This window comes from Thrips palmi, unplaced genomic scaffold, assembly GCF_012932325.1.
Source record: "Thrips palmi isolate BJ-2018 unplaced genomic scaffold, TpBJ-2018v1 HiC_scaffold_3, whole genome shotgun sequence".
Classification (NCBI taxonomy): Eukaryota; Metazoa; Arthropoda; class Insecta; order Thysanoptera; family Thripidae; genus Thrips; species Thrips palmi.
In genome coordinates this window covers 6,701,899-6,724,727 of record NW_023144630.1, presented here as the reverse complement: position 1 = coordinate 6,724,727, position 22,829 = coordinate 6,701,899, and the positions used below count along the sequence as shown (strand labels likewise).

Below are 22,829 nucleotides of genomic sequence, written 5' to 3'. Positions count from 1 at the left end.
TTCATACTCGCGTAGACAGCTGCCGGCTGCGCGCGAAAGTACATCAGAAGAGTGGGGAGGAGAGTAGGAGGAGGCTTTGAGGTAAACAAACAGAAAATCCCTGGCAATCAGAACGAAACACAATGTTTGGCAGTTTATTATTTCAGTTGATAAACCTACAAGCTTGAATTAAATGTGATCTAGTTTCATGCATTTTATTAAGTTTCAAGTTTGACTTAACATGTCATATTCCCGGAGGTAGTGTGAGCTTTGGAGGTTATTAAGTGTTTTGACTTGACATTCCAAGTCAATACCACAGGAGTTAAAGCAAACCAAGTTTTGACAACATCTTTGACAGCTTGGTCATGGAGCCCGTGTCAGATTTGAAGCCTCGGATTTTCAAACAGCCGTATACGAAAACAACCAATCGGTCAGATGGGTGAGTCTCTCACACAATCCCTGAATATGATATCGTTGGATATCGTAAACCAGTATTTTTATTTCTGTCGTGCTTTCTATTATAGGCTCCTTCTGAAAATTCATCACACGGCTCCTGGTCCTACGGGAGACATCAGACGCACCAGATTCTTGTTTTCTTCGTTTAGCTGTTGCGACGAATTACTTGCTGTTGCTGACCACAGAGGCAACATATTTGTAGTTGACTTGACCAACAGTGTGTGAGTATTGACAGTTCCGTCTTAATTTTTTTTTTGGTCTTTGGCCAGTGTATTCATAATTTTCCATTTTAGATTTTGGCCATTGGGTAAACAATTTTCATTGTCGCTTTTGTCATTCCACTGTCACAAGAAAAGCGAACTCGTAATTGGTACAAAGCAATGCAGCTTGCTCCTTTTAAACACAGGTAGTGGAAGTTCAAAGTTTAAATTATTTCTTTGATGGTTAAGATTTTATTTCACTAACCTCGTTGTGTTTGTCACTTTCACTATGTTTGCTCAGAAACTGGACGTCACCTTGCCACTCTGAGTGGACATACGGAAGCTCCTACCAAGGTCACATTCAGCTCAGATGGAAATTACTGCCTGTCTGTGGCTAGTTGTGAGGGTTTCATATGGGATTTAAAGACTCTAACGCAAGCGCATCGTCTGAATTTGCAGCCAGGCATGGCTATAAAGCAGGTTTGTCATTGGTGTTCGGCATTGCTTGCATTGCTTGTATCCTCACGAGCTGGTTACATTTTCTCTTCGCTTTCAGGCCATATTCATGCCAATATCGGACAACATTCTAGCTTGCTTTCAAGATGACGCCATACATATCTGGGGCTTTCCGTCCTTTCAATGTGTCAAGCAAGTTGTTCCAGACACTTGGAAAGGGGACAGTATCAGAAGCCTGGCATTTACAAGGTAATACAGCATTATTCTAAAGCTTCTACCCAGACAATGGAGAATGTGTAGCTTGTTTGACCCTCTTTGTTTTCCTTACTTACTTTCAGGAATGGCAGAGCCATGGTTCTTGGTGGTGCATCCAGGCAATTGGTCATTTTTACCGTAGAAGATTGGGACTGCCAGAGAGTGATACTACTACCAGACTATGTTTCCAAAGTGGAACATTTGGAGTTTCTGCCCCAAGCATTTGATTCGGGTGCTAATCAGGTTAGAATGAGTGATTACTAATTGATTCACATGCATCAATCTTGATTCCCAATTTTATCTATATTGTATAATTTACAGTATACCTATTTGTTAATGTTCTGTTCCACTGCAGATTCTTGTAGTTCTATTAGATTCTGGAAAATTACTATTTTTGGATCTCACAAAAGAGACTATTATGGAATCCAAAACTGAAAATAATATTAGTGAGTATTTCATGGAGTATTCAATCAATTGAAATCTGCTTCCTACAAATTTCACTTATTCACCTTGTATTTTCAATATTCTTGCTTCAGGCAGTTTCACATGCAGCAGGTCTGGAAAATATGTCGTCTGTAATACAGTGTCTGGTGAATCAAAAATTTTTAGTGGCTCCCAGATGCTGTCAAATGTTGTAAGGGGTCCTGGGAAAGACCCTGCTCAATCAAAGAATGAAGCTTTGAACTTAGAATCTGTTCCCCTCCCTGAAATGCAGCCAAACACTAATCCACCCAAAAAACCAATTAAGTTGCCTTCCAAGAAGAGTTTATCTAAAATCAATGAACAGGTGAGCAATTATTTTGGCAAGTAAATGCAAAGCATTTAGAAATTCCTTTAATCTTGTGATTTTTTTTTTTTACAGTTTGACACTGTCTTAGATATAAACAGGTTGCGAAGAATTCTAAAAGAATTCTATGAATATTCAGACCAATATCGGGGTCTTATTTGGCGGTCCATTCTGAGATTACCTGGCAATAAAGGCCCTTGGAAAAGCCTCTCTGAAAGACCCCTTCACCCAGCTGCTCAAGATTTGTCACTTAACAATCTTTGTCACAACAAAATTTTGTATAGTTGTTTGCAGAGGTAACGAAATATCTCCCTAAGCACATGCTTTGGAATATTTTTTGTTTCTAGTACTCATGTGGCCTTCATTGGTTTTTAGTGTAATCAGCTGTTTAGCATATTGGTCTCCTGTGTTTGGTGAACTCCCATATCTACCGCAGTTCTTACTGCCATTCATCAAGGCTTTCCATTCTGATAAGTTTGTTTGTTTTGAAGTTGCCACTACACTAATTAGTAAGTGTTTCTATGTTGTGACACTTTTTCTCGCACTTCTCATATGTTGCCATGCTGAAATTCCCTCCTTTTTCTGAAAATGTTCCATCTTTCCAGTTAATTGGTGCCAACACTGGTTTGAATATCTTTCATTCCCGCCTGTAAACGTTCTTGGCATGATTGAAAATGTTTTGACTGAGCATGATCATGACTTAGTTTCCATGTTTTGTAATGCTGGTGTAACATCTCGCCAATATGCATGGTCCCTTTTATCAACAGCATTTTCTGAGGTACAGTAATACAGCTAATTTGAAGAATTCTTTAGTCGCATGTAAAGTCCATGCTATTGGCTGTTTGAAGTAATGTTTTGTTTTTGGTGATTGACGCATTATACTCAGGTACTGACATCAGCCCAATGGAAGCAACTTTGGGATCATGTACTATCCAACCCTCCATGGTTTCTTCTCTTTGCTGTGGTCGCTTATAATATGTGCTGCCGTGCTTCCCTTAAAACGTGCTCATCAAAACAAGACTTTGATGTAAGTTATGCCTACCTGCACTTAAATTTTAATCTTTTACTTTTACCTTGTTGAAAATTCTAACTCACTTAAATTTTAGTCTTTTACTTTTACCTTGTTAAAAATTCTAACTCAGTAATACTTGACTACTTTAATTCGCAGTTTTTCTTCCAACACCAAAATCCTATTAATATGAAATACTTCTTAAAAAAATGCTATGACTTAATGGAGAAAACTTCAAGTGAAAACCACCCTCGTCAATACCTGAAGCCATTTAGTCCATTGTCAAAAGGGAACTATCCTGTCTTCTCAGAATTTCCCAAATTTATTGTGAACTATCAGGTAAATTGACAGCTAAGTTTCAGTCTTCTCTATTTGAAAAATATTGTTCTTAATTGTTCTGCAAAATTGTTTCAGAAAGAACAGCGAGATGCCATTCGTCGAGAAGAAGAAAACATTTTGAAGGAACAGCAAATGGTTCTTTCTCGAAGGTTGGCTTGTGAAGAGACGCGAATGAGAGAAAAGAAAGCTCAGGTTCATGAAGCCCGTCTCCTAGGTAAAAGCATTGACTAGAATGCCAACTTTAATGGCCACCCCTGAAACTCATCCTCTTACTCTCATATTTCTTCAGAGGCTGAAAAAGCAGCAAATGCTGCTCTGCAGGCTGAAGAGGAAAGGTTGGCAGAGAAAAGAAAACAGCTAGCATCTCTGCGAAGAGAGTTACGTTTGCAAGAAGAAGAATCCCTGGCCGCAGCAAAGGTTGAATTAATGGAGCATCATGTAAAACAGCGATCTGCTGAACTAGACCGCCTTCATCGACAATTGCATGCAAGGGTGAGACCTTGTACATTGGAGTTGAATTTGTTTTATCGTGACGGGAGATGGTTCTTAGAATGTTGGTTTGTATTCAGGCTAAGCAGTCCGGTCTTGATAGAGAAGGTCTCAACGAAGAGGTTCATGAGCAGTTTAGCAGGCTCCGTGTTAAGAAACAGGAGCTGCAGCAACGCCTTGGAGAATACAGTCTCAAGAAATTAGCAAGGTCTTTGATGGAAAATACCATACCTAGTGATGAAATTTTTCACCTCAGACAACAACAACAGCTCTTAAGTGAGGAAATTCAAAAGGTACACCTGCTCACTGAAAAATTTGATAAAGATCCAGGTTTTGCGGAAAAAATTCAATCTAATTGTAGTATAACAAATTGTGATGTGTTTCAAATTTGATTTCAGCTTCGTAAAGAGAGTGGTCATAGCAGAGTCAAAGCTGACAATGTTGACATAAAAATGGCAGAACTGGATAGTATACAGCAAAGGGTTGATTTGGCTTTAGCTAAGAAAGCATTTTTGCAGCAAGACCTGCTGATGAATGCTGAACATTGCCTTGAGGTTAGTACTGTGCTTGAATATACTTGCCAGTTTCTTTTTGTATTCCATTCTTCATTTTCAATCTCTTTCCCAGGAAGCCCATGCTGCTACGAAACTTAAGAAATTGGAGCATGAAGTAGAAGATTTGACGCAGAAACTTGCTCTTCTTACCAACTCTACTGACCCTCATGCCAAGTAAGTAGCCTCTTAAATAATAAAAAGCGGTGTGTTGTTTGAACTTTGTTTGTCTTGGGCATAAGTTATATAGTGAATTTCTTTTAATCTTCTAAGGTGCAAAAGTGAACTTAATGAAAAGAAAGTGTTAAACATAAATGAACCAACAGTTTGTTTTGAATCATCACCAGCTGCAGGTATGCTGTACTTGCACCCTTTCACCTTTCTTGCTTCAACTTGTGTCATTATTTGCCATGCATTGTTTCCAGCACTAATGATTTATTTTTTGTTGATGCAGGTGCAGCATTATCCCTACATGGTTCTGATTTTTACAGTAAGGAAAAATGTGCAGTTACTTCAGCCATGGAACTACGGAGAAGTCTTCTCTCAAGCTGGAACTGATTTTAAATTATTTATTCTGACAACATTGAAAAATAGATGATCTCAACTATGTTTCTCTGATTTTCTGACTCTCCCTTAAAAAATAGTCAGTGCTGAGGATATCATTTGGCAGGAAACACCCTGTGCCTCATGGTTATGGTTAAGACAGGAGATGCATGCAGTAATGAGAACGACTTGCCACAAGTAAGGAGTTTAATGACAATGAAAATTAAATCAAAAACATAAATTATAAATCAACAGGAAGTTGCTTGCTTTACAAGTAAATTCAATAACAAAAGTCCAGGAATTACATAAACTGACAATAGATATCTGTAGACCACGAAAAACATTCAATTTTAGTAGCCAGCGCTCAAATTGTTGTTTAAAAATAGAAGCTTCCAGAGTCACATCATTGAGCAGAACCTAGAACCAAATTAAATCTTATTTCACCTGTGTGCATCGCCCAAGATTGAACAGTTTACATGTGCATCCCTCTAAAGCCGTGTCGGTCGACTTGCACGTGATCGCGATGGTTTAGGCGGGAAAACCGTTGAGGCGGACACGGTTTATGAGGGATGCACTGATTGAAAAACAAGGGCTTCTTACCGAGAAATGTTGGCAACACACGTGCATTGTTTCATTTTCTCTCGCATTTTGTTCCGAAATGGCAGACGGATTTGCATTTAATATTGTTCTGCAAGCACTTACAGCCACCATGCTTACACCCAGTTTGACACATGCATTTGATATGATCGAGTGACTGTTGCCTCTCGTGCTGTTCTTTGAACCTGCATGACTCTGGAGGATGGTTGGTTTTCTTGCAATATTTACATGGAGAGAATGTTTTGTTGCCCCAGCATTCTTGCTTCGTGTGGCCTTTCTTGCCGCAGCTTTCGCACTTCTTGAAGCCTTCCATTGTGCTCTGACCGGCCGGGCCCTCTCGATGAGACTGATAGTGCAATCTACAGGACACTGTGCTCGGTGCGACGCGACGCGACGTCACTCCCAGGGGCGCGTTCACTTAGGCCAACTCCGATCGCGGGTCCCGCCAGCAGCAGCTACCACTCAAGTGAAACAATTTCTAGTTCAATTTGTAAATAAAAATAAACAAAATAATAGCTTATTTAGTTTTAGAAAAATAATTTTCGTCACAGTAAATTGATAAATAAAATTTTTAACATGCCTGACAAAATGTGGTTGCACTGCTGGGTGATTAAGCACCGTATCGCTGGACTCGCTGACCCGCGAGCGAATAACTCGCCCGCCCCGCGCCTACCACAGTTTAATATTATTAAAAAATTCAAAATGGAAACTCTTGTGCTGCTGCACTTGCACGTTCGGTCCTGCTGAGTCACTACGCGGTGGTTCTGGAGGGGCAGGGGTTCGACTCCTCAGGTCGTTCTTGATGGCGTTTTGCTTGTTGTTTTGTTTCTTATCACTTTTCATATACTTTTCTGGCTCGGCTTTAATGCTGCTCGATGCTTGAGAGTGGTTTGTGTTCTGCTTGTTATTCATCTTCTCATTGTTTCTGTTTTTCTCGCCAGCTTTATTTTTAAGACACGATTGTTGTGGATGGTTGGTTTTTTCGCAGTGTGGGCACGGAGGGAATGTCATGCCACTCCAACAGTTTTTCTCTGAATGACCCATCTTGCCACATTTCGTGCACTGCTTCCTCCCGTACACTTTACTCAGGGTTGTGAACATGTCCTTGGCGGTTCTACAGGTAACGACGTGGGTTTTCGCGTCGCCGCTGAGGGACCTCAGGATGACCCGTTGGGCTTCATTGTCTTTGGTCCCCCAGTCCAAGCAGCTATCGGGGGTCTGGCTCCCATCCACAATGCTGATCAGCTTCCTCGAGGTGAAGTGGACCTCTACCTCCTTCTTCCACACTGGAAAGGTGGACGAGTCCGTCAGCTTGGTGATGGAGGCTGCCATTGTGTCTGCTGGAACGGTTGGCTGGCGGTTCACTGTATGATTTCGGTTTATCTCGGTCACTGCTGCTAAACCTCGACGGTGGGGAATAACCGACGCGCGGGACCAAGGCGGGTTCGCGACTCGACTGGGCCCAGACTGGCCGACGGACTGGCTGGGCTGGCAGGCTCGCAGGCGAGAGAGGCGGCTGGCCGATCCACTGTATCAAACCGCCGCCGCACTGCCTGCTGTGGCCGAGGCAGTGTGCCTGACCTCAGCGCTGGTGCATAGCCGGACGCGGATAACTTCTCCACTCGCCCCATGCCGATGCATGGTTCATGCTGCTCCGACAGAATCTTTACGATGCCAGAGATATACCCCCTCCCCCTTTCCGCCAATCACTCGGGCAGGTGGCAGCAGATAGCGCCAGAAAGTAGCCATTCATTGGTTATCATCACGGCCTGCTCGCCAAAAAACACAGTTCGCGACGCTATTCCCCGTCGGCTGCCTTAAGCTTCCTTGGCACGAACTGGCGATAACGGCACGGCTCCGCATCGCACAGCGGATTTGCCAGAGGACCGGCGAGGCAGCCGAAACTCTGGACGCGTTTTGAGCTCCAGAGTCGCTGAATGGGACTCGAACCGCACGTGTGACCCCACCAATGGATTGCTCTCCGAACGAGGAGTCCATCGGTGGGGTCACACGTTCGGTTCGAGTCCCATTCAGCGACTCTGGAGCTCGAAACGCGTCTAGAGTTTTGGCCGCCTGCGCCGGTCTTCTGGCCCGCTGCGCGTAAAAATAGCCCTGTACGGTGGTGCCGTAACACTACTGTACGCACTGGTGCGCGCGGCGCAGCAGACTGATTCCGAGAGTCGTTTTCGTTGCTCTGTCTCTCTCGCACTCATGGGGCGTCCCGCATAGGTGCGAGAGAGACAGCGACGGAAACGCGACTCTCCGGGCCAGTCTGCAGACCGATGAATGGAGCGAGGAAGAAGAAAGTGTTATTCCCTCCGCCCGAGGTTTTGAAAGGAAACAAACAGCTTCTCTCCATTCAGACTGCACATGACTAATCTCCTCGAATTCGGTATGCATGTCGCCCGAGAAGTTGCGCTTGTTACATAGGTAGCGGGGCATGTGGCCGCCTCGCTAAAGTGTCTAAAGGCCCGGCCCGGCCGCAACCGCAGTCCGTGCTGGTCCACCTCCACACAGGGTCACCGTCCCGCCCTGCCAGGTGCCCGACATGAAGTCCATCCTGTTTTGCCTCTCCGCCGTGGTTCTCGGAGGTCAGTGTTGGAGTCCCGGGGGCACAGTGGGTCAGAAGACCGGTGGAGGCGGCCAAAACTCTAGACGCGTTTTGAGCTCCTGTGTCGCTAAGCAGGATCGAACTGAACGTGTGACCCCACCAATGGATTCCTCGTTCGTAGAGCAATCCATTGGTGGGGCCACGCGTTCGGTTTGAGTCCCATTCAGCGACTCTGTAGCTCAAAACGCGTCCGGGACCTTGACCGCCTCCACCGGTCTTCTGGTCCACTGAGCTGAGGCGCCTGTGAGGTAGGCAGCTGTAACGCATCCCTGCAGCCGCGCTGGGCGGCACGTTCAAAGGGAAGCTGGAGACCTTCGTGGACAGCGCGTTGGAGAAGACCGGCGACTTGCTGACCAGCGACGACTTCTCCAAGATCCAGTTCATCCTCTACACGTGGGTGCCTCCCCCGCACAGTGGGCCAGAAGACCGGTGGAGGCAGCCAAAACCCTAGACGCGTTTTGAGCTCCAGAGTCGCTAAATAGGACTCGAACCGAACGTGTGACCCCACCAATGGATTCCTCGTTCGGAGAGAAATCCATTGGTGAGGTCACACGTTTGATTCAAGTACCATTTGGCGACTTCGGAGCTCAAAACGCGTCCGGGATTTTGAACGCCTCCACCCGTCTTCTGGCCCACTGTGCCCCGTTCAGTCTCCAGTCTCAGGCTCAACCGGCGATACACGAAACACGTTCGTTGTTCCCGCAGCAAGTACAAGAATTACAGCTACCCGATCGCCAATGCCGCCGACCTGCTGGCAGAGCCCGCCTTCGACGCCGGCAAGCCCACCGCCCTCTACATGCACGGCTGGAGGGAGTCCAACGAGAGCGGGAGTGTTGGCGTGGTGTCCAGAGGTAGGCTCAGTTGCGGTAGTTAGCCATTTTAGCGACTCTTTCGGAGTTTTGAACGCCTTCACTAGTCCTCTGGCCCACTGTTTGTCCTGGAGCTCCAGGCCTATTTATCAATTCGGTTTCGTAATTCCAATTTGCGCAGCGTTCCTCCGGCGGGGGTCGCACAACTTCGTCCTGCTGGACTGGGGCGAATACGTGAAGGGCGATTACGCTATCTCGGTCCTGCGCTGCACCGCTGTAAGACTCGACATGAGAGAATCAAAATCCGTCCTGTTACCGGAGTTGCCACATTGGTGGGCCGAAAATTCCCAGAACGCGCCAGGCGTTGGGGTTGTCAACTCAGCCCAGGTGCCTAGTATGTAGGTGCCTAGTTGGCAAATACCGTTTCAACACTGGCCGGTAAATCCTGGGACTTTTCGCCGGCGCGTGTGGCAACACTGCCTTTGTGGGCAGTCAGTAACGGTGCTTTGCAGGCGGGCGAGGCCGTGGGCGCCGCGGTGAACCGCATGGTGGACGCCGGCCTCGACCGGGACACCTTCTGGCCCATCGGCCACTCCCTGGGCGGCCAGCTCTCCGGCGTCATGGCCAAGAGCCTCGACTTCAAGCCCAGCAGGATCACGGGTACGTCGAGTCCGCCTGGACCGGTGCAGCACAGTGGGCTAGAAGACCGGTGGAGGCGGTCAGAACTCTAGGCGCGTTTTGAGGTCCAGAGTCGCTTAACAGGTCTAGAATCGAACGTATGACCCCACCAATGGATTCCTCGTTCGGAGAGCAATCCATTGGTGGGGTCACACGTTCGCTTCGAGTCCCATTTAGCGACTCTGGAGCTCAAAACGCGTCTGGGATTTTGACCGCCTCCACCGGTCTTCTGGCCCACTGTGTGGAGGCGCCTGTGAGGTAGGCAGCCGTGACGCAGCCATGCACTGCGACCAGGTTGTTGCCTACCTTGTCATTACCATTACCATTAAGGGCTAGACCACGATCGTATGCCATTTCGGGCCCGACACATGCCCGCCTGCACTGCAAAACGAGACATGGCCGTCCTTACCAGGCGCCTGAACCTTACCGCTCCATTTTACAAAGATCAGAAACTTGCAAAAAGGGATCAGCAGACGTCGGTACTCGAACCCGGCCCTCTTCCAGCGCTCGACCCGGCAGGGCCGGCCTTCGGCATCCCAGCGACGCCCCAGCTGTCGCGCGACGACGCCGTGATGGTGGACGTGATCCACACGGACGCGGGCGTCAGCGGCGCCTCCTCTAACGACGGCACCATTGACATCTGGCCGAACGGCGGCACGCGGCCCCAGCCCGGCTGCCACATCGGCGAGACCGACCTTTCGGACTCGCTGCTCTTCTGCAGCCACCACCGCTCCTGGGAGTTCTTCGCCGAGTCCATCGACGACGAGACCGCCTTCCCCGCCGTCAGCTGCCGCTCCTGGAGCGCCTTCCAGAAGGGCCTGTGCCCCGTCAACGACTCGAACGTCGTGTACATGGGCTTCGCCGCGCCTGCCACGTACGTCGAGGTGGAAGTAGTGATGCCATGGGCACATTTTCGAACGATGCAGCGGTGTCGGAAGAGTTGCCAGAGTCAGCCTTCGTGTACTACGGAACTTCTCGAGGGCAAACTCCAGATATTGCAGTCTGAGGTTGGCAACCCTTTCGACACTACTGCATCATGCAAATGGTTGCCAACTTTCGAGGCAACACTCGCTGGAAGGGGGCTGAGTTGCTTCCTCTGATTGTGCCGGGAAACGGCGTTCTAGGTCACTAAAGACTGGCGCAGGCGGCAAAAACTCTAGACTCGTTTTGAGCTCCAGAGTCGCTGAATATCACTCGAACCGAACGTGTGACCCCACCAATCGATTCCTCGTTCGGAGAGCAATCCATTGGTGGGGTCACACGTTCGGTTCTAGTCCCATTTAGCGACTCTGGAGCTCAAAACGCGTCTGGAGTTTTGGCCGCCTCCACCGGTCTTCTGGCCCACTGTGCAGGGTGCACTCTGGTTTCTCTCTGTTGAACCGCAGCTCCCTCAAGGGCACCTTCTTCCTGCGGACCGGCTCTGAGAAACCGTTCGGCCTCGGCGTCGACGGGACCCGGCCGGCCAGCGCCGAGGACGCGGAGGAAGCCTCCACCGCGGACCACGTTGACGTCACCGACGACACCGCCGCTACCGAGGACTCCGCGGACGCCGAGGACGCCGTCGAGGATGCCAGTGAGGACGCCGAGGACGGGGGCGAGGACGACGCCGTGGATACCCACGACGACGCCACCACAACCTCCACTCCTAGCGGCGGCCTTGTCGGCCTCCTTCGGCGGCTCGGTTAACACTGCGGCAGCACCAGAAAACTCGACGTGAAATGACTGATGTTCTGGTTCATAAAATAAAGAGTAGAGCCTTTAATCAAGGGGGTAATGAATCTCCACACGAACCTTTGAGGTGGTCGGGGTGTAGCGTGACGATCACACTCGTTTATTCCCAGAGAGAGCAATCGCTCCACGCTCCACACTTGGTTTTCAGGCGGCGGCTTAAGGCTCACACTTTGTGTCCACAGCTCGCGTGAGCAAAAGGAGTCACCGCAGCCCAACATTTTGAGACCCATGCGCTGTTTGCCCAGCTGGCCGGGCGGGTTGCCGTCCTCTCTGAGTCGCTAGGGACCCGCCCGGCCCGGCCGCAACCGCAGTCCGTGCTGGTCCACCTCCGCACAGGTTCACCGTCCCGCCCTGCCAGGGTACCCAACATGAAGTCCACCCTGTTTTGTCTCTGCGCCGTGGTTCTCGGAGGTCAGTGTTGGACTCCCGGGGCACAGTGGGTCAGAAGATCGGTGGAGGCGGCCAAAACTCTAGACGCGTTTTGAGCTCAGAGTCGCTAAGCAGGTCTCGAACCGATCGTGTGACCCCATCAATAGATTCCTCGTTCGGAGAGCAATCCATTGGTGGGGTCACACGTTCGGTTCGAGTCACATTTAGCGACTCCAGAAGTTTCCTCCTCTTTTGGTCGCTTCGTTTTCTTATTTGACCGGGCACTGTTGCTGCAGCCACCGCACTGGTCGACCTGGGCGGCAAGCTTGAGAGCGGGCTGGAGACCGTCGTGGGCAACGCGCTGGAAACAACCGGCGACGTTCTGACTAGCGACGACTTCTCCAAGATCCAGTTCATCCTCTACACGTGAGTGTCGCCCCGGGACTCGAAACAAACGTGTGACCCCACCAATGAATTCCTCGTGCGGAGAGCAATCCATTGGTGGGGTCACACGTTCGGTTCGAGGCCCACTTAGCGACTCTGGAGCTCAAAACACGTCCGGAGTTTTGACCGCCTCCACCGGTCTTCTGGCAAATCCACTGTGCGTTGTCCCCCGCAGGAACTCTCAGAATGCCAGCTACCCCATCGCCAATGCCGCCGACCTGCTGGCGGACGCGAACTTCGACGCCAGCAAGCCCACCGTCCTCTACATGCACGGCTGGCAGGAGTCCAACGAGAGCGAGAGTGTCGGCGTGGTGTCCAGAGGTATGACCGTGGGTTCAAATCTCACAATCGTTTGCTGCTTTTCCCTTTTTTTTCGATCTAAAAATACTAACTTGCAAACCTCCTTGCGCAGCGTTCCTCCAGCGTGGATCCCACAACTTCGTCCTGCTGGACTGGGGCGCATACGTGGATGGCGATTACATCACCTCGTTCCTGCGCGTCTCTGCAGTAAGACAGAAACAAAATCTGCACTGCAACTTGTTACAGTGTAGGCAGCCGGTAACCCTCCTTGACCTTGCAGGCGGGCGAGGCCGTGGGCGCCGCGGTGAACCGCATGGTGGACGCCGGCCTCGACCGGGACACCTTCTGGCCCATCGGCCACTCCCTGGGCGGCCAGCTCTCCGGCGTCATGGCCAAGAGCCTCAACTTCAAGCCCAGCAGGATCACGGGTACGTCAAGTCCACCTGGGCCGGTGCAGCACAGTGGGCCAGAGGACCGGTGGAGGCAGTCAGAACTCGAGGCGCGTTTTGAGCTCCAGAGTCGCTAAACAGGACTCGAATCGAACGTGTGACCCTACCAACGGATTCCTCGTTCAGAGAGCAGTCCATTGATGGGGTCACACACTCGGTTCGAGTCCCATTTAGCGAATCTGGAGCTCAACCACTGGTCTTCTGGCCCACTGCGCGCCTGTGAGGTAGGCAGAGTGAATGATTTGGCCTTCAAAGTACAGCACATTCGGTTCAGACTCTTGAAAAAAACGCGGCAGGCATCGGTACTCGAACCCGGTCCCTTTCTTTCCAGCGCTCGACCCCGCCGGGCCGGGCTACGGCGTCCCGGGGACTCCCGAGCTGTCGCGCGACGACGCCGTCATGGTGGACGTGATCCACACGGACGCCGGAGTCGCGGGCTTCGCCGCCAACGACGGCACCATCGACTTCTGGCCGAACGGCGGCACGCGGCCCCAGCCCGGCTGCAACGTCGGCGAGACCGACCTCCCGGACTCGCTGCTCTTCTGCAGCCACCACCGGTCCTACGAGTTCTTCGCCGAGTCCGTCAACGACGAGACCGCCTTCCCCGCCGTCAGCTGCCGCTCGTTACTCGCCTTCGAGAGCGGCCTGTGCCCCGTCGGCAAATCCAACGTTGTTTACATGGGCTTCGCCGCGCCTGCCACGTACGTCTGGCCGGGTGGCTCTCCACAGTGGCCCAGAAGACCGGCACAGGTGGCCAAAACTCTGGATGCGTTTTGAGCTCCAGAGTCGCTAAATGGGACTCGAACCGAACGTGTGACCCCACCAATGGATTGCTCTCCGAACGAGGAATCCATTGGTGGGGTCACACGTTCGGTCCGAGTCCTGTTTAGCGACCTCCGAAGTTCACAACGCGTCTAGAGTTCTGGCCGCCGGCGCCGGTCTTGGCCCACTGTGCTTCCCCAGATTGCGGTGTTTATAAACACGCAGGGCCTTTGAAGTGTACACTGGATTCTCTCTGCTGCACCGCAGGGACCTTACCGGCACCTTCTTCCTGCGCACCGCGTCTGAGAAGCCCTACGCCCTCGGCGTCGAGGGGGCCCTGCCGGCCACGACCACCACCACCACCACCACCACCACCGAGGCTGCCACCACCACCGAAGCTGCCACCACCGACGCCGCCACTACGATTCCTAGCGTCGGTAAGTCGACCAACTCGCGCAAAATTTCAAAACTCAAATCTCTGTGTCGCTGACGTTGATCCTAGTTTTCACCGCCCCCACCTGTTGCAGCTGACTCGGCCAGCAGCGGCGGTATCGTCGGTCTTCTGCGGTGGCTCGGCTAAACGCTGCGGCAGCACAGGAAAGCTTGCCGCCAAAAAACCGAGGGGTGACCCACTGTCAAATTTTATGTACAATGATTGTGTGAAGTGCAAGAATGTCTAAGATTTCTGACGTTTTTGCCACACTTGTTGGCTACTTACAGGCGTTTTGCCACCTGAATGTGGAATGTGGTCAAATTTTGTACAATGAATGTGTGAAGCTGTTCCCCCCTCCCAAAACACCGACCGCCGGACGCGGCATTTGAATGACAGGATAGTCTGATTCAAATAAAGAGCGAAACCCTTATGCAAGTGTGTGCAATGAATTTGTCGGTACAACCCTATACCCCCTGCACCTTGAGACAGCGCAGCAAACTGTTCTCTGATGTGGGAAACAACCTCCTGCCTCGCAGGCAACACCGGAAGCGGAAAACATTTAAAAGCAATTGCCATGGCGAGAGAGACATTCTTCGTAGGCCGCAAAATAATAGGGTTCCAATCTACATATCCCAATCTTTGCGGGGTCCTGCACAGTGGGCCAGAAGACCGGCACAGGCGGCAAAAACTCTGGACGCGTTTTGAGCTCCAGAGTCGCCAAACAGGACTCGAACCGAACGTGTGACCCCACCAATGGATTGCTCTCCGCACGAGGAATCCACTGGCGGGGTCACACGTTCGGTTCGAGTCCTGTTTAGCGACTCTGGAGCTCAAAACGCGTCTAGAGTTTCGGCCGCCTCTGCTGGTCTCCCACTGTGCGCCCTTCCTTTCCGGGCGGCCGTAGCTACACGCCAACCCACTGTGAATTTGAATCACGTGAGCAAAACGAGTCGCCAACGCGCCAAAATTTTGAGATCCGCGCGCTGTTTGCCCAGCTGGCCCGTCGGGTGGCCATGGCCAGGGCCATCGCCGTCGCCGTCTCCACTGCTAGTCGTGAGGGATCCATGCCGTCCTGCCCTGCTCGCAACCGCAGTCTGCTCTATTCCACCTGCACACTCGTTCACCGTTCCTGACAGTTTCCGAACATGAAGTCGACCCTCTTTTGTCTCTGCGTCGCGGTACTCGTAGGTCAGTGGTTCGACTCCCGATATTTTCTCCCATTTTGAAAGTTTTTTTGTGTGACCACCTGGTGAAAATAACACTAATAATTCATTCCTTGTCACGTTTGATAGACGTATATTTTTTTGCAATAAAAACATTTATGAAACTTAGTTAAAAATTATTTCTGCTTATGCTGCTGATGCAGCCTCGGCCTTGGGCGGGAAGAACCCCAATCTGGAGATCAGGCTCGACAGCGTCTTGAACTCGACCGGCAAAGCGTTGACCAGTGACGATTTCTCCGAGATTCAGTTTACTCTCTACACGTGGGTTCTATTTAATAGATCTTGCTGAACCTTATTATTAAATTGTATGAGATTCCCCGAGAAATGCTCCAAAAAAGTTCTTCGAAACCTACTTGGGATTTATTTCTTCTTTGTATTGCAAACAAAACCGTACATGTACGAAGCCGCCATTCGTGCCACAAAAAGAACGTTCTGTGTAGGAACTTTCCGGTGTTTTCTAATCGCCTGCCGATACACAGTGGGCCAGAAGACCGGTGGAGGCGGCCAAAATTCTAGACACGCCTTTTGAGCTCCAGAGTCACTAAATGGTCTCGAACCGACCGTGTGACCCCACCAATGGACTCCTCGTTCGGAGAGCAATCCATTGGAGGGGTCACACGTTCGGTTCCAGTCGGATTCAGCGACTCTGGAGCTCAAAACGCGTCCGGGATCTGGACCGCCTCCACCGGTCTTCTGGCCGACTGTGCACTCTCTGCTGTTCCCACAGCAACACCCGGAATACCAGCTACCCGATCGCCGAAGCCAACGCCCTGCTGGCAGACCCCGCCTTCGACGCCGGCAAGCCCACCGCCCTCTACATGCACGGCTGGTCCGAGTCCAACGACAGCGAGAGTGTGGGTGCAGTGTCCAGAGGTGACCTTCGGTTCAAATACAACAATCCTGATACTCTTTTTTTTTTAAAAAATATTTCAATTTAAAATAATAAGAGTTTTTGAAATGTTGTGGCGCAGCGTTCCTCCGGCGGGGGTCGCACAACTTCGTCCTGCTGGACTGGAGCGAGTACGTGAAGGGCGACTACATCACCTCGTTCGTGCGCTGCACCGCCGTAAGCAAACATTCCACTGTCAGAAACAAAATTTACAGTGTGGACAGCCAGTAACCCTCCTTGACCTTGCAGGCGGGCGAGGCCGTGGGCGCCGCGGTGAACCGCATGGTGGACGCCGGCCTCGACCGGGACACCTTCTGGCCCATCGGCCACTCCCTGGGCGGCCAGCTCTCCGGCGTCATGGCCAAGAGCCTCGACTTCAAGCCCAGCAGGATCACGGGTACGTCAAGGCTGTTTGGGCCGGTGGAGGCGCCTGTTAGGTAGGCAGCTCGAACGCAGCCCTGCACTGTGGCCAGGGGGTTGCTTACCCTGCAGGCAGCCGGGTCGCAGCCTCGCACTGTGGCCAAAATTTGAGACGCGTTGCGCCCGAGTCATTAGCCAGGACTCAAACCGCACGTGTCACCCCATCAATGGATTGCTCCCCGATCGAAGAAACCATTGGTGGGGTCACACGCTCCGTTCAGCGACTCTGGAGCTCAAAACGCGTCTAGAGTTTCGGCCGCCGTGCCGCTCTTCGGGCCCAGAGTGCGTCGGTACACTCTAAATGTTCTACAGTGAAGATTCTCCATATTATGGTGAAAATGTTCCATTTTATGGTGGTGCAGCTGACTTTGTAACATACCATTCAGAATTCACTGTACCTTATAGATATTTTGACGAATTTCATTGGTAGTATGGAGAAAATCTCCATCATAATATGCACTGAGAAAACCTTACAAACTATTTTGGGCCTTACAAACAAAAGTAGTTTGTATAACAAAGTATTTTGAGCATACGTAAGCTTACAAAGAAAATACTTCGTAATTTACGAACTATTTCTTTGTATAACAAAGTATTTTAGTTTGTTATACGTATGCTCAAAATACTTCGGAAGATTTTAAGAGTGTGTTGGTGCAGCCTTTCAGCGTAAGACAGTGTACTGGAACACGGCCTTCTTCCAGCGCTCGACCCCGCCGGGCCGGGCTTTAACCTCCCGGGGATCCCTAGCCTGACGCGCGACGACGCCGTCGTGGTGGACGTGATCCATACGGACGCCGGAGTCAGCGGTTCCTCCTCCAACGACGCCACCATCGACTTCTGGCCGAACGGCGGCACGCGGCCCCAGCCCGGCTGCAACGTCGGCGAGACGAAGCTCGCTGAGGCGCTGCTGTACTGCGGCCACCGCCGGTCCTGGGAGTTCTTCGCCGAGTCCGTCAACGACGAGACCGCCTTCCCCGCCGTCAGCTGCCGCTCCTGGAGCGCCTTCAAGAAGGGCCTGTGCCCCGCCAACGACTCCAACGTCGTGTACATGGGCTTCCCCGCGCCGGGCGCGTAAGTCGATTGAGTGGACTGGGGGACTCACAGTGGGCTAGAAGACCGGTGGAGGCGGCCAAAACTCCAGACACGTTTTGAGCTCCAGGGTCGCTAAATGGGACTCGAACCGAACGTGTGACCTCACCAATGGATTCCTCGTCCGGAGAGCAATCCATTAGTGTGGCCACGCGATCGGTTCAAGTCCTGCTTAGCGACTCTGGAGCTCAAAACGCGTCTTGAATTTTGGCCGCCTCCACCGGTCTTCTATCCCACTGTGGAACGGGTGGCTTGGTGGCCTCTTCAGCACAGTCCAGCTGTTAGAAATTCAAAGAAGGCCTCTGGAAGTGTGTTGTTTATTTTTATTTTCCCGAATTATTGTAGGTACCTCACGGGCACCTTTTATCTGCGGACCGGCCCTGAGGAGCCCTTCGGTCTTGGCGTGGACGGGGCCCGGCCTGACAGTGGGGAGAACCTCGACGCCACGACGACCACCGACGCTTCCGTCACCGACGCCCCCACCACCGTGTGGGCCACCACTGAGGCCCCCACCACCGAGTGGCCGTCCACGGAGGTGCCCATCACTGAAGCCCCCACCACTAGCAACGCCCCCATCACCAACGCCCCCACCACCAACGCCCCCATCACCAACGCCCCCATCACCAACGCCCCCATCACCAACGCCCCCATCACCAACGCCCCCATCACCAACGCCCCCATCACCAACGCCCCCATCACCAACGCCCCCATCACCAACGCCCCCATCACCAACGCCCCCACCACCAACGCCAACAGCGTCGGTGAGACAACCACCTGATGCACCTCTGAATTTAAACATGCAGATGTCGAAACTAATCATTTGGTTTTCCTAGTTTCACAGTGTGCGGCTGAAGCGGCCAGTAACGGCCTTGCTCGGTGGCTCACTGTCATCGTCTGCGGCAGCCCGTCCGAATCTCAAACCTCGGCATGAAAAGGTCTGCCGCCAGACCAGGCACTTCACTGCAAACGGACTTGGATGAAGAAGAAAACGTTTTTCCAATGTGCCAATAAATTCATTTACATTCAGTTGAAGAGTCAACCCTTTTCCCAGTTCGCACCTCAGGGGAAGCCCCACGAGCCCACGGGTGTGAGAGAGACATTCCGATCCGCTCCTTGCACCTGACAAAGCAGCTAAAAGACGTCACACAGTGGGCCAGAAGACCGGTGGAGGCGGCCAAAATCCCGGACGCGTTTTGAGCTCCAGAGTCGCTAAGCAGAACTCGAACAGAGCGTGTGACCCCACCAATGGATTCCTCGTTCGGAGAGCAATCCATTGGTGGGGTCACACGTCCGGTTCGAGTCCCGTTCAACGACTCAAAACGCGTCCGGGGTTTTGTCCGCCTCCACCGGGCTTCTGGCCCACTGTGCGTCGCAAAGCGCCCACCGACTAAACATGTTTGCGGCGTGCGCACTTTTGCACGTGTTTGTGCTGCAAGGCACTGCCAGGCACTGCACAGTGCACCGTCGCCGTGTTTCCACAGCTGCAGCGCGCCGTGCCTCGCCTGCAACCAAAAGGCCGCGGCCCTGCAGGACCGCCACAGTTCGCAGTGCACTTCGAGACGCTCGCCACACTGGGAAACAGGAAACGCCGCACACCGACCCTCCCGAGACACTCGGGGACTCAGTTCAGCCCGCACAGAGCAGAACGATGCACGCGACGCTGCTGTGCCTTTGCGCGGCGGTTCTTGGAGGTCGGTGGTTCAAATACCCGCACTTGTACTTTTTCTTCATTTTATTTTTCACTGACCGACGCGATTTACTTGCAGCCGCAGCGCAAAGCAGGCTGCTGGACTCAACCGGAAACGTATTGACGCTCTTCGACGAGTTCTCCAAGATCCAGTTCACCGTCCTCACGTAGGTATCGAGCACTGTGGAGGCAAGTGAGCGGGGAACTCCACACTTCAAGTGTGCAGGCTGTAAACTCCACACGTCCGAAATTCTCGACGCGTTTCGAGCTCCAGAGTCGCTGAACAGGACTCGAACCGAACGTGTGACCCCACCAATGGATTCCTCGTTCGGAGAGCTATCCGTTGATGGGGTCACACGTTCGGTTCGAGTCCCATTTTGCGACTCTGGAGCTCAAAACGCGTCCAGAATTTCGGCCGCCTCCACCGGCCTTCTGGCCCACTGTGCCACGCTTGCTTTGACCGTGTTCTCCCCACAGTAACTCCCGCAACGCAAGCTTCCCGATCCACAACGCCTCCGACCTGCTGGCGGACCCCTCCTTCGACGCGTCCAAGCCCACCGTGCTCTACATCCACGGCTACCTGGAGTCCCAGGACAGCGACAGCGTCGGCAAGATGGCCCGAGGTGAGGCTCCGGGTTCCACTACACTGCCGAAACTACAGCGTGGCGACACTGTACAACGGCCACTCTCTGCACAGCGTTCCAGAGGCGCGGGGAGCACAACTTCGTCCTGGTCGACTGGAGCCAGTACGTGGGGGCTCCGTACCTCTCTGCCCACCTCCGCGTCACGGCGGCCGGGGCGGCCGTGGCCGGCGCGGTGCACCTCATGGTGGACAACGGCCTCTCCAGGGAGGGATTCTGGCCCATCGGCCACTCCCTGGGCGGCCAGCTGGCCGGCGTCATGGCCAAGTACCTCAACTTCAAGCCCTACAGGATCACAGGTAGGCAGTGGGCCAGAAGACCGGTGGAGGCGGCCAAAACTCTAGACGCGCTTTGAGCTCCGGAGTCATTTAAGAGGGCTCCCGGGAACCAATGGACCCCAGAGAAATTTTGGAATTCGTTTGGGCCCCGGAAAACCCAAACCATTTGATGGGGTTTTCACACGTTCGGTTGTGATCCCAAATTCAATGATTGAAGCTCAAAATGAAAACTTTGAACGTTTTCCGCCTCCATCGGTGGACCCCCCCTGCCGATGCTTGGGCATTTGGGTGCATGAACCCCCAACTTCGATGGGGGATTGTGATCCACACCACTCAAGACGTTTTGGACGCGGGGCCCCTCCTTCTGCCCAAAGGGGCGGCCGGCGCCCTGCCGGGCTTCGGCGCGCCCGGCAGACCCCCGAGCTGAACCGCCCCCGACGCTCGGGAGTTTTGGGTGGACGTGATCCACACCGACTCCGGGGTGTTCGGCTCGGACCGCAACGAGGGCACCGTCGACTTCTGGCCCAACGGCGGCCGGCGCACGCAGCCGGGCTGCAGTGTATCGCAGACCGGCAGCCCCTCGGACTCGCTGCTCTTCTGCAGCCACCAGCGCTCCTGGGAGTTCTTCGCCGAGTCCGTCAACGACGAGACCGCCTTCCCCGCCGTCAGCTGCCGCTCCTGGCTCGCCTTCCAGCGCGGCTCCTGCCCGCCCAACGACTCCAACGTCGTGTACATGGGCTTCCCCGCGCCCGCCGCGTGAGTGCACAGTGGGTCAGAAGACCGGTGGAGGCGGCCAAAGTCCCGGACGCGTTTTGAGCTCCAGAGTCGCTAAATGGGACTCGAACCGGACGTGTGACCCCACCAATGGATTGCCCTCCGAACGAGGAATCCATTGGTGGGGTCACACGCTCGATTCAAACATTTTTTTTTAGAAAAACTTTTCTTATTTGCTGAATTTGACGTTTTGAAAGCAACATTGAATTTTCTTTCTGTTCAACTGCAGTCACCAGAGGGGCGTCTTCTACCTGCGCACCGGCGGCGTGTCGCCCTTCGGCCTGGGCGAGGAGGGAGACCGCCCGGAGAAGGTGGTCGTCGCAGCCACGTCCACGACCACAGAGAGCACCGGTCAGTCTGCACGGCAAACTCTAGACGCGTTTTGAGCTCCAGAGTCGCTAAACGGGACTCGAACCGAACGTGTGACCCCACCAATGGATTCCTCGTTAGGGGAGCAATCCATTGGTGGGGTCACACGTTCGGTTCGAGTCCCATTTAGCGACTCCGGAGCTCAAACCGCGTCTATAGTTTTGTCCGCCTGCACCGGTCTTCTGGCCCACTGTGCCGCCCTCCCCCCTTTTTTTCCTCCTAAGAGGACTCCTGTGCCGTAACGTTAAGTTGAGACTGATCGCGTTATACAGAACTTTTGCAACTCGTTTTGTTGTTTTTTGTTGCAGGAAGACTCGGGTGACTTTCTCACAGGCGCCGCCAGGCCTTCATCGACTTTCGCATCATGACGGGTGAATCGGTTTACGAGTAAAGATTAAACGGGTTCAATCGTAAAACGTATTTATTTGAATAAACCTTACACGAATGTCCAATGTACCATGAGCCAGCACAAGACATCAAACACTCGACATCCACATCTTGCAGTGAGCAAACAAACTACTCGACTCGTAAGGTCGGAATACCACATAGTAATGGGAATAAAAATGCAATCAACACACAAGTTAACGATTTGGCGGCGGGGCGGGCGGAGGCGAGGCCCAGTCCCGCCGGCACAAGAGTATTCACATGAAGAAGTCTACCACTCTGCCTGCTTTTGGAGCGCCTGGCGACGGGCAGCAGCGCGGGGACAGCCGTCCGGGACGCACAGTGGGCCAGAAAACCGGTGGAGGCGGCCAAAACTCCAGACGCCTTTCGAGCTCCAGAGTCGCTAAACGGGACTCGACTGAACGTGTGACCCCATCAATGGATTGCTCGTTCGGTTAAGGAATCCTTTGGAGAGGCCACTCGCTCGTTTCGAGTCCCATTTAGCGACTCTGGAGCTCAAAACGCGTCCAGAGTTTCGGCCGCCTCCACCGGTCTTCTGGCCCACTGTGGGACGGAGACCCGGAAGGGCCCGGAGGGCGGGGCAAATACCCAGGACCAGTTTTGAGCAAAAAAGTTGGAGTGGAACGGTTTGAATGCCCTGTCGGGGAGACGCGAGCCAGGCGTCTGCCTCGAAGGGCGAGTAGAGAGGGGGTGGGAGGGGGTAAGAAAATCTCAATCCACTGAAAAAAAAAAGTTAAGGGAAATTGACGTCTTTTTAACGTAACCTCAGGGAAGAACTCCTGGAGTACTCTCATTGCCAGAATAATGTTC

General features: G+C 52.5%; 6 protein-coding genes across 7 annotated transcripts; 5 read left to right on the top strand and 1 right to left on the bottom strand.

The window, feature by feature from the left end:
* Positions 1–44: 44 nt before the first annotated feature.
* LOC117648006 (TBC1 domain family member 31) lies at positions 45–5,130 on the top strand. Of its 2 annotated transcripts, XM_034390077.1 has the most exons (20): positions 45–418; positions 504–656; positions 729–841; positions 937–1,115; positions 1,192–1,340; positions 1,430–1,589; positions 1,702–1,792; positions 1,883–2,133; positions 2,209–2,429; positions 2,509–2,642; positions 2,739–2,911; positions 3,020–3,160; positions 3,302–3,481; positions 3,557–3,695; positions 3,771–3,973; positions 4,051–4,263; positions 4,369–4,524; positions 4,598–4,698; positions 4,795–4,874; positions 4,976–5,130. In XM_034390077.1, the coding sequence occupies exons 1-20, from the start codon at positions 345–347 to the stop codon at positions 5,077–5,079; spliced, it is 3,015 nt and encodes a 1,004-aa protein (XP_034245968.1). In that variant the 5' UTR covers positions 45–344; the 3' UTR covers positions 5,080–5,130. The 2 variants fall into 2 exon arrangements, with proteins under 2 accessions (XP_034245968.1, XP_034245969.1); XM_034390078.1 differs by lacking the exons at positions 45–418; positions 729–841 and having other exon boundaries at positions 532–656.
* Positions 5,131–5,253: 123 nt separating this feature from the next.
* Positions 5,254–7,247, bottom strand: LOC117648009. The gene is made up of 2 exons (XM_034390082.1): positions 5,665–7,247; positions 5,254–5,481 (listed from the first exon to the last, which is right to left on the bottom strand). Exon 1 carries the CDS (start codon positions 6,991–6,993, stop codon positions 6,331–6,333), a length of 663 nt encoding a protein of 220 aa, XP_034245973.1. The 5' UTR covers positions 6,994–7,247; the 3' UTR covers positions 5,254–5,481; positions 5,665–6,330.
* Positions 7,248–7,846: 599 nt separating this feature from the next.
* LOC117648007 (lipoprotein lipase-like) lies at positions 7,847–11,521 on the top strand. Its single transcript, XM_034390080.1, has 7 exons — positions 7,847–8,252; positions 8,548–8,665; positions 8,978–9,123; positions 9,263–9,357; positions 9,594–9,741; positions 10,264–10,633; positions 11,145–11,521. The coding sequence occupies exons 1-7, from the start codon at positions 8,210–8,212 to the stop codon at positions 11,443–11,445; spliced, it is 1,221 nt and encodes a 406-aa protein (XP_034245971.1). The 5' UTR covers positions 7,847–8,209; the 3' UTR covers positions 11,446–11,521.
* Positions 11,522–11,699: 178 nt separating this feature from the next.
* On the top strand, positions 11,700–14,682 carry LOC117648008 (lipoprotein lipase-like). Its single transcript, XM_034390081.1, has 8 exons — positions 11,700–11,901; positions 12,156–12,285; positions 12,479–12,624; positions 12,716–12,810; positions 12,884–13,031; positions 13,384–13,753; positions 14,082–14,251; positions 14,342–14,682. The coding sequence occupies exons 1-8, from the start codon at positions 11,859–11,861 to the stop codon at positions 14,392–14,394; spliced, it is 1,155 nt and encodes a 384-aa protein (XP_034245972.1). The 5' UTR covers positions 11,700–11,858; the 3' UTR covers positions 14,395–14,682.
* Positions 14,683–15,302: 620 nt separating this feature from the next.
* Positions 15,303–18,897, top strand: LOC117648051 (pancreatic triacylglycerol lipase-like). The gene is made up of 8 exons (XM_034390214.1): positions 15,303–15,435; positions 15,614–15,731; positions 16,198–16,343; positions 16,442–16,536; positions 16,609–16,756; positions 17,478–17,847; positions 18,211–18,626; positions 18,699–18,897. Exons 1-8 carry the CDS (start codon positions 15,393–15,395, stop codon positions 18,794–18,796), a joined length of 1,434 nt encoding a protein of 477 aa, XP_034246105.1. The 5' UTR covers positions 15,303–15,392; the 3' UTR covers positions 18,797–18,897.
* A 485-nt stretch (positions 18,898–19,382) lies between these two features.
* Positions 19,383–22,030, top strand: LOC117648470 (pancreatic triacylglycerol lipase-like). The gene is made up of 7 exons (XM_034390975.1): positions 19,383–19,556; positions 19,632–19,719; positions 20,030–20,175; positions 20,250–20,515; positions 20,920–21,227; positions 21,475–21,596; positions 21,923–22,030. The coding sequence occupies exons 1-7, from the start codon at positions 19,514–19,516 to the stop codon at positions 21,934–21,936; spliced, it is 987 nt and encodes a 328-aa protein (XP_034246866.1). The 5' UTR covers positions 19,383–19,513; the 3' UTR covers positions 21,937–22,030.
* Positions 22,031–22,829: the final 799 nt, after the last annotated feature.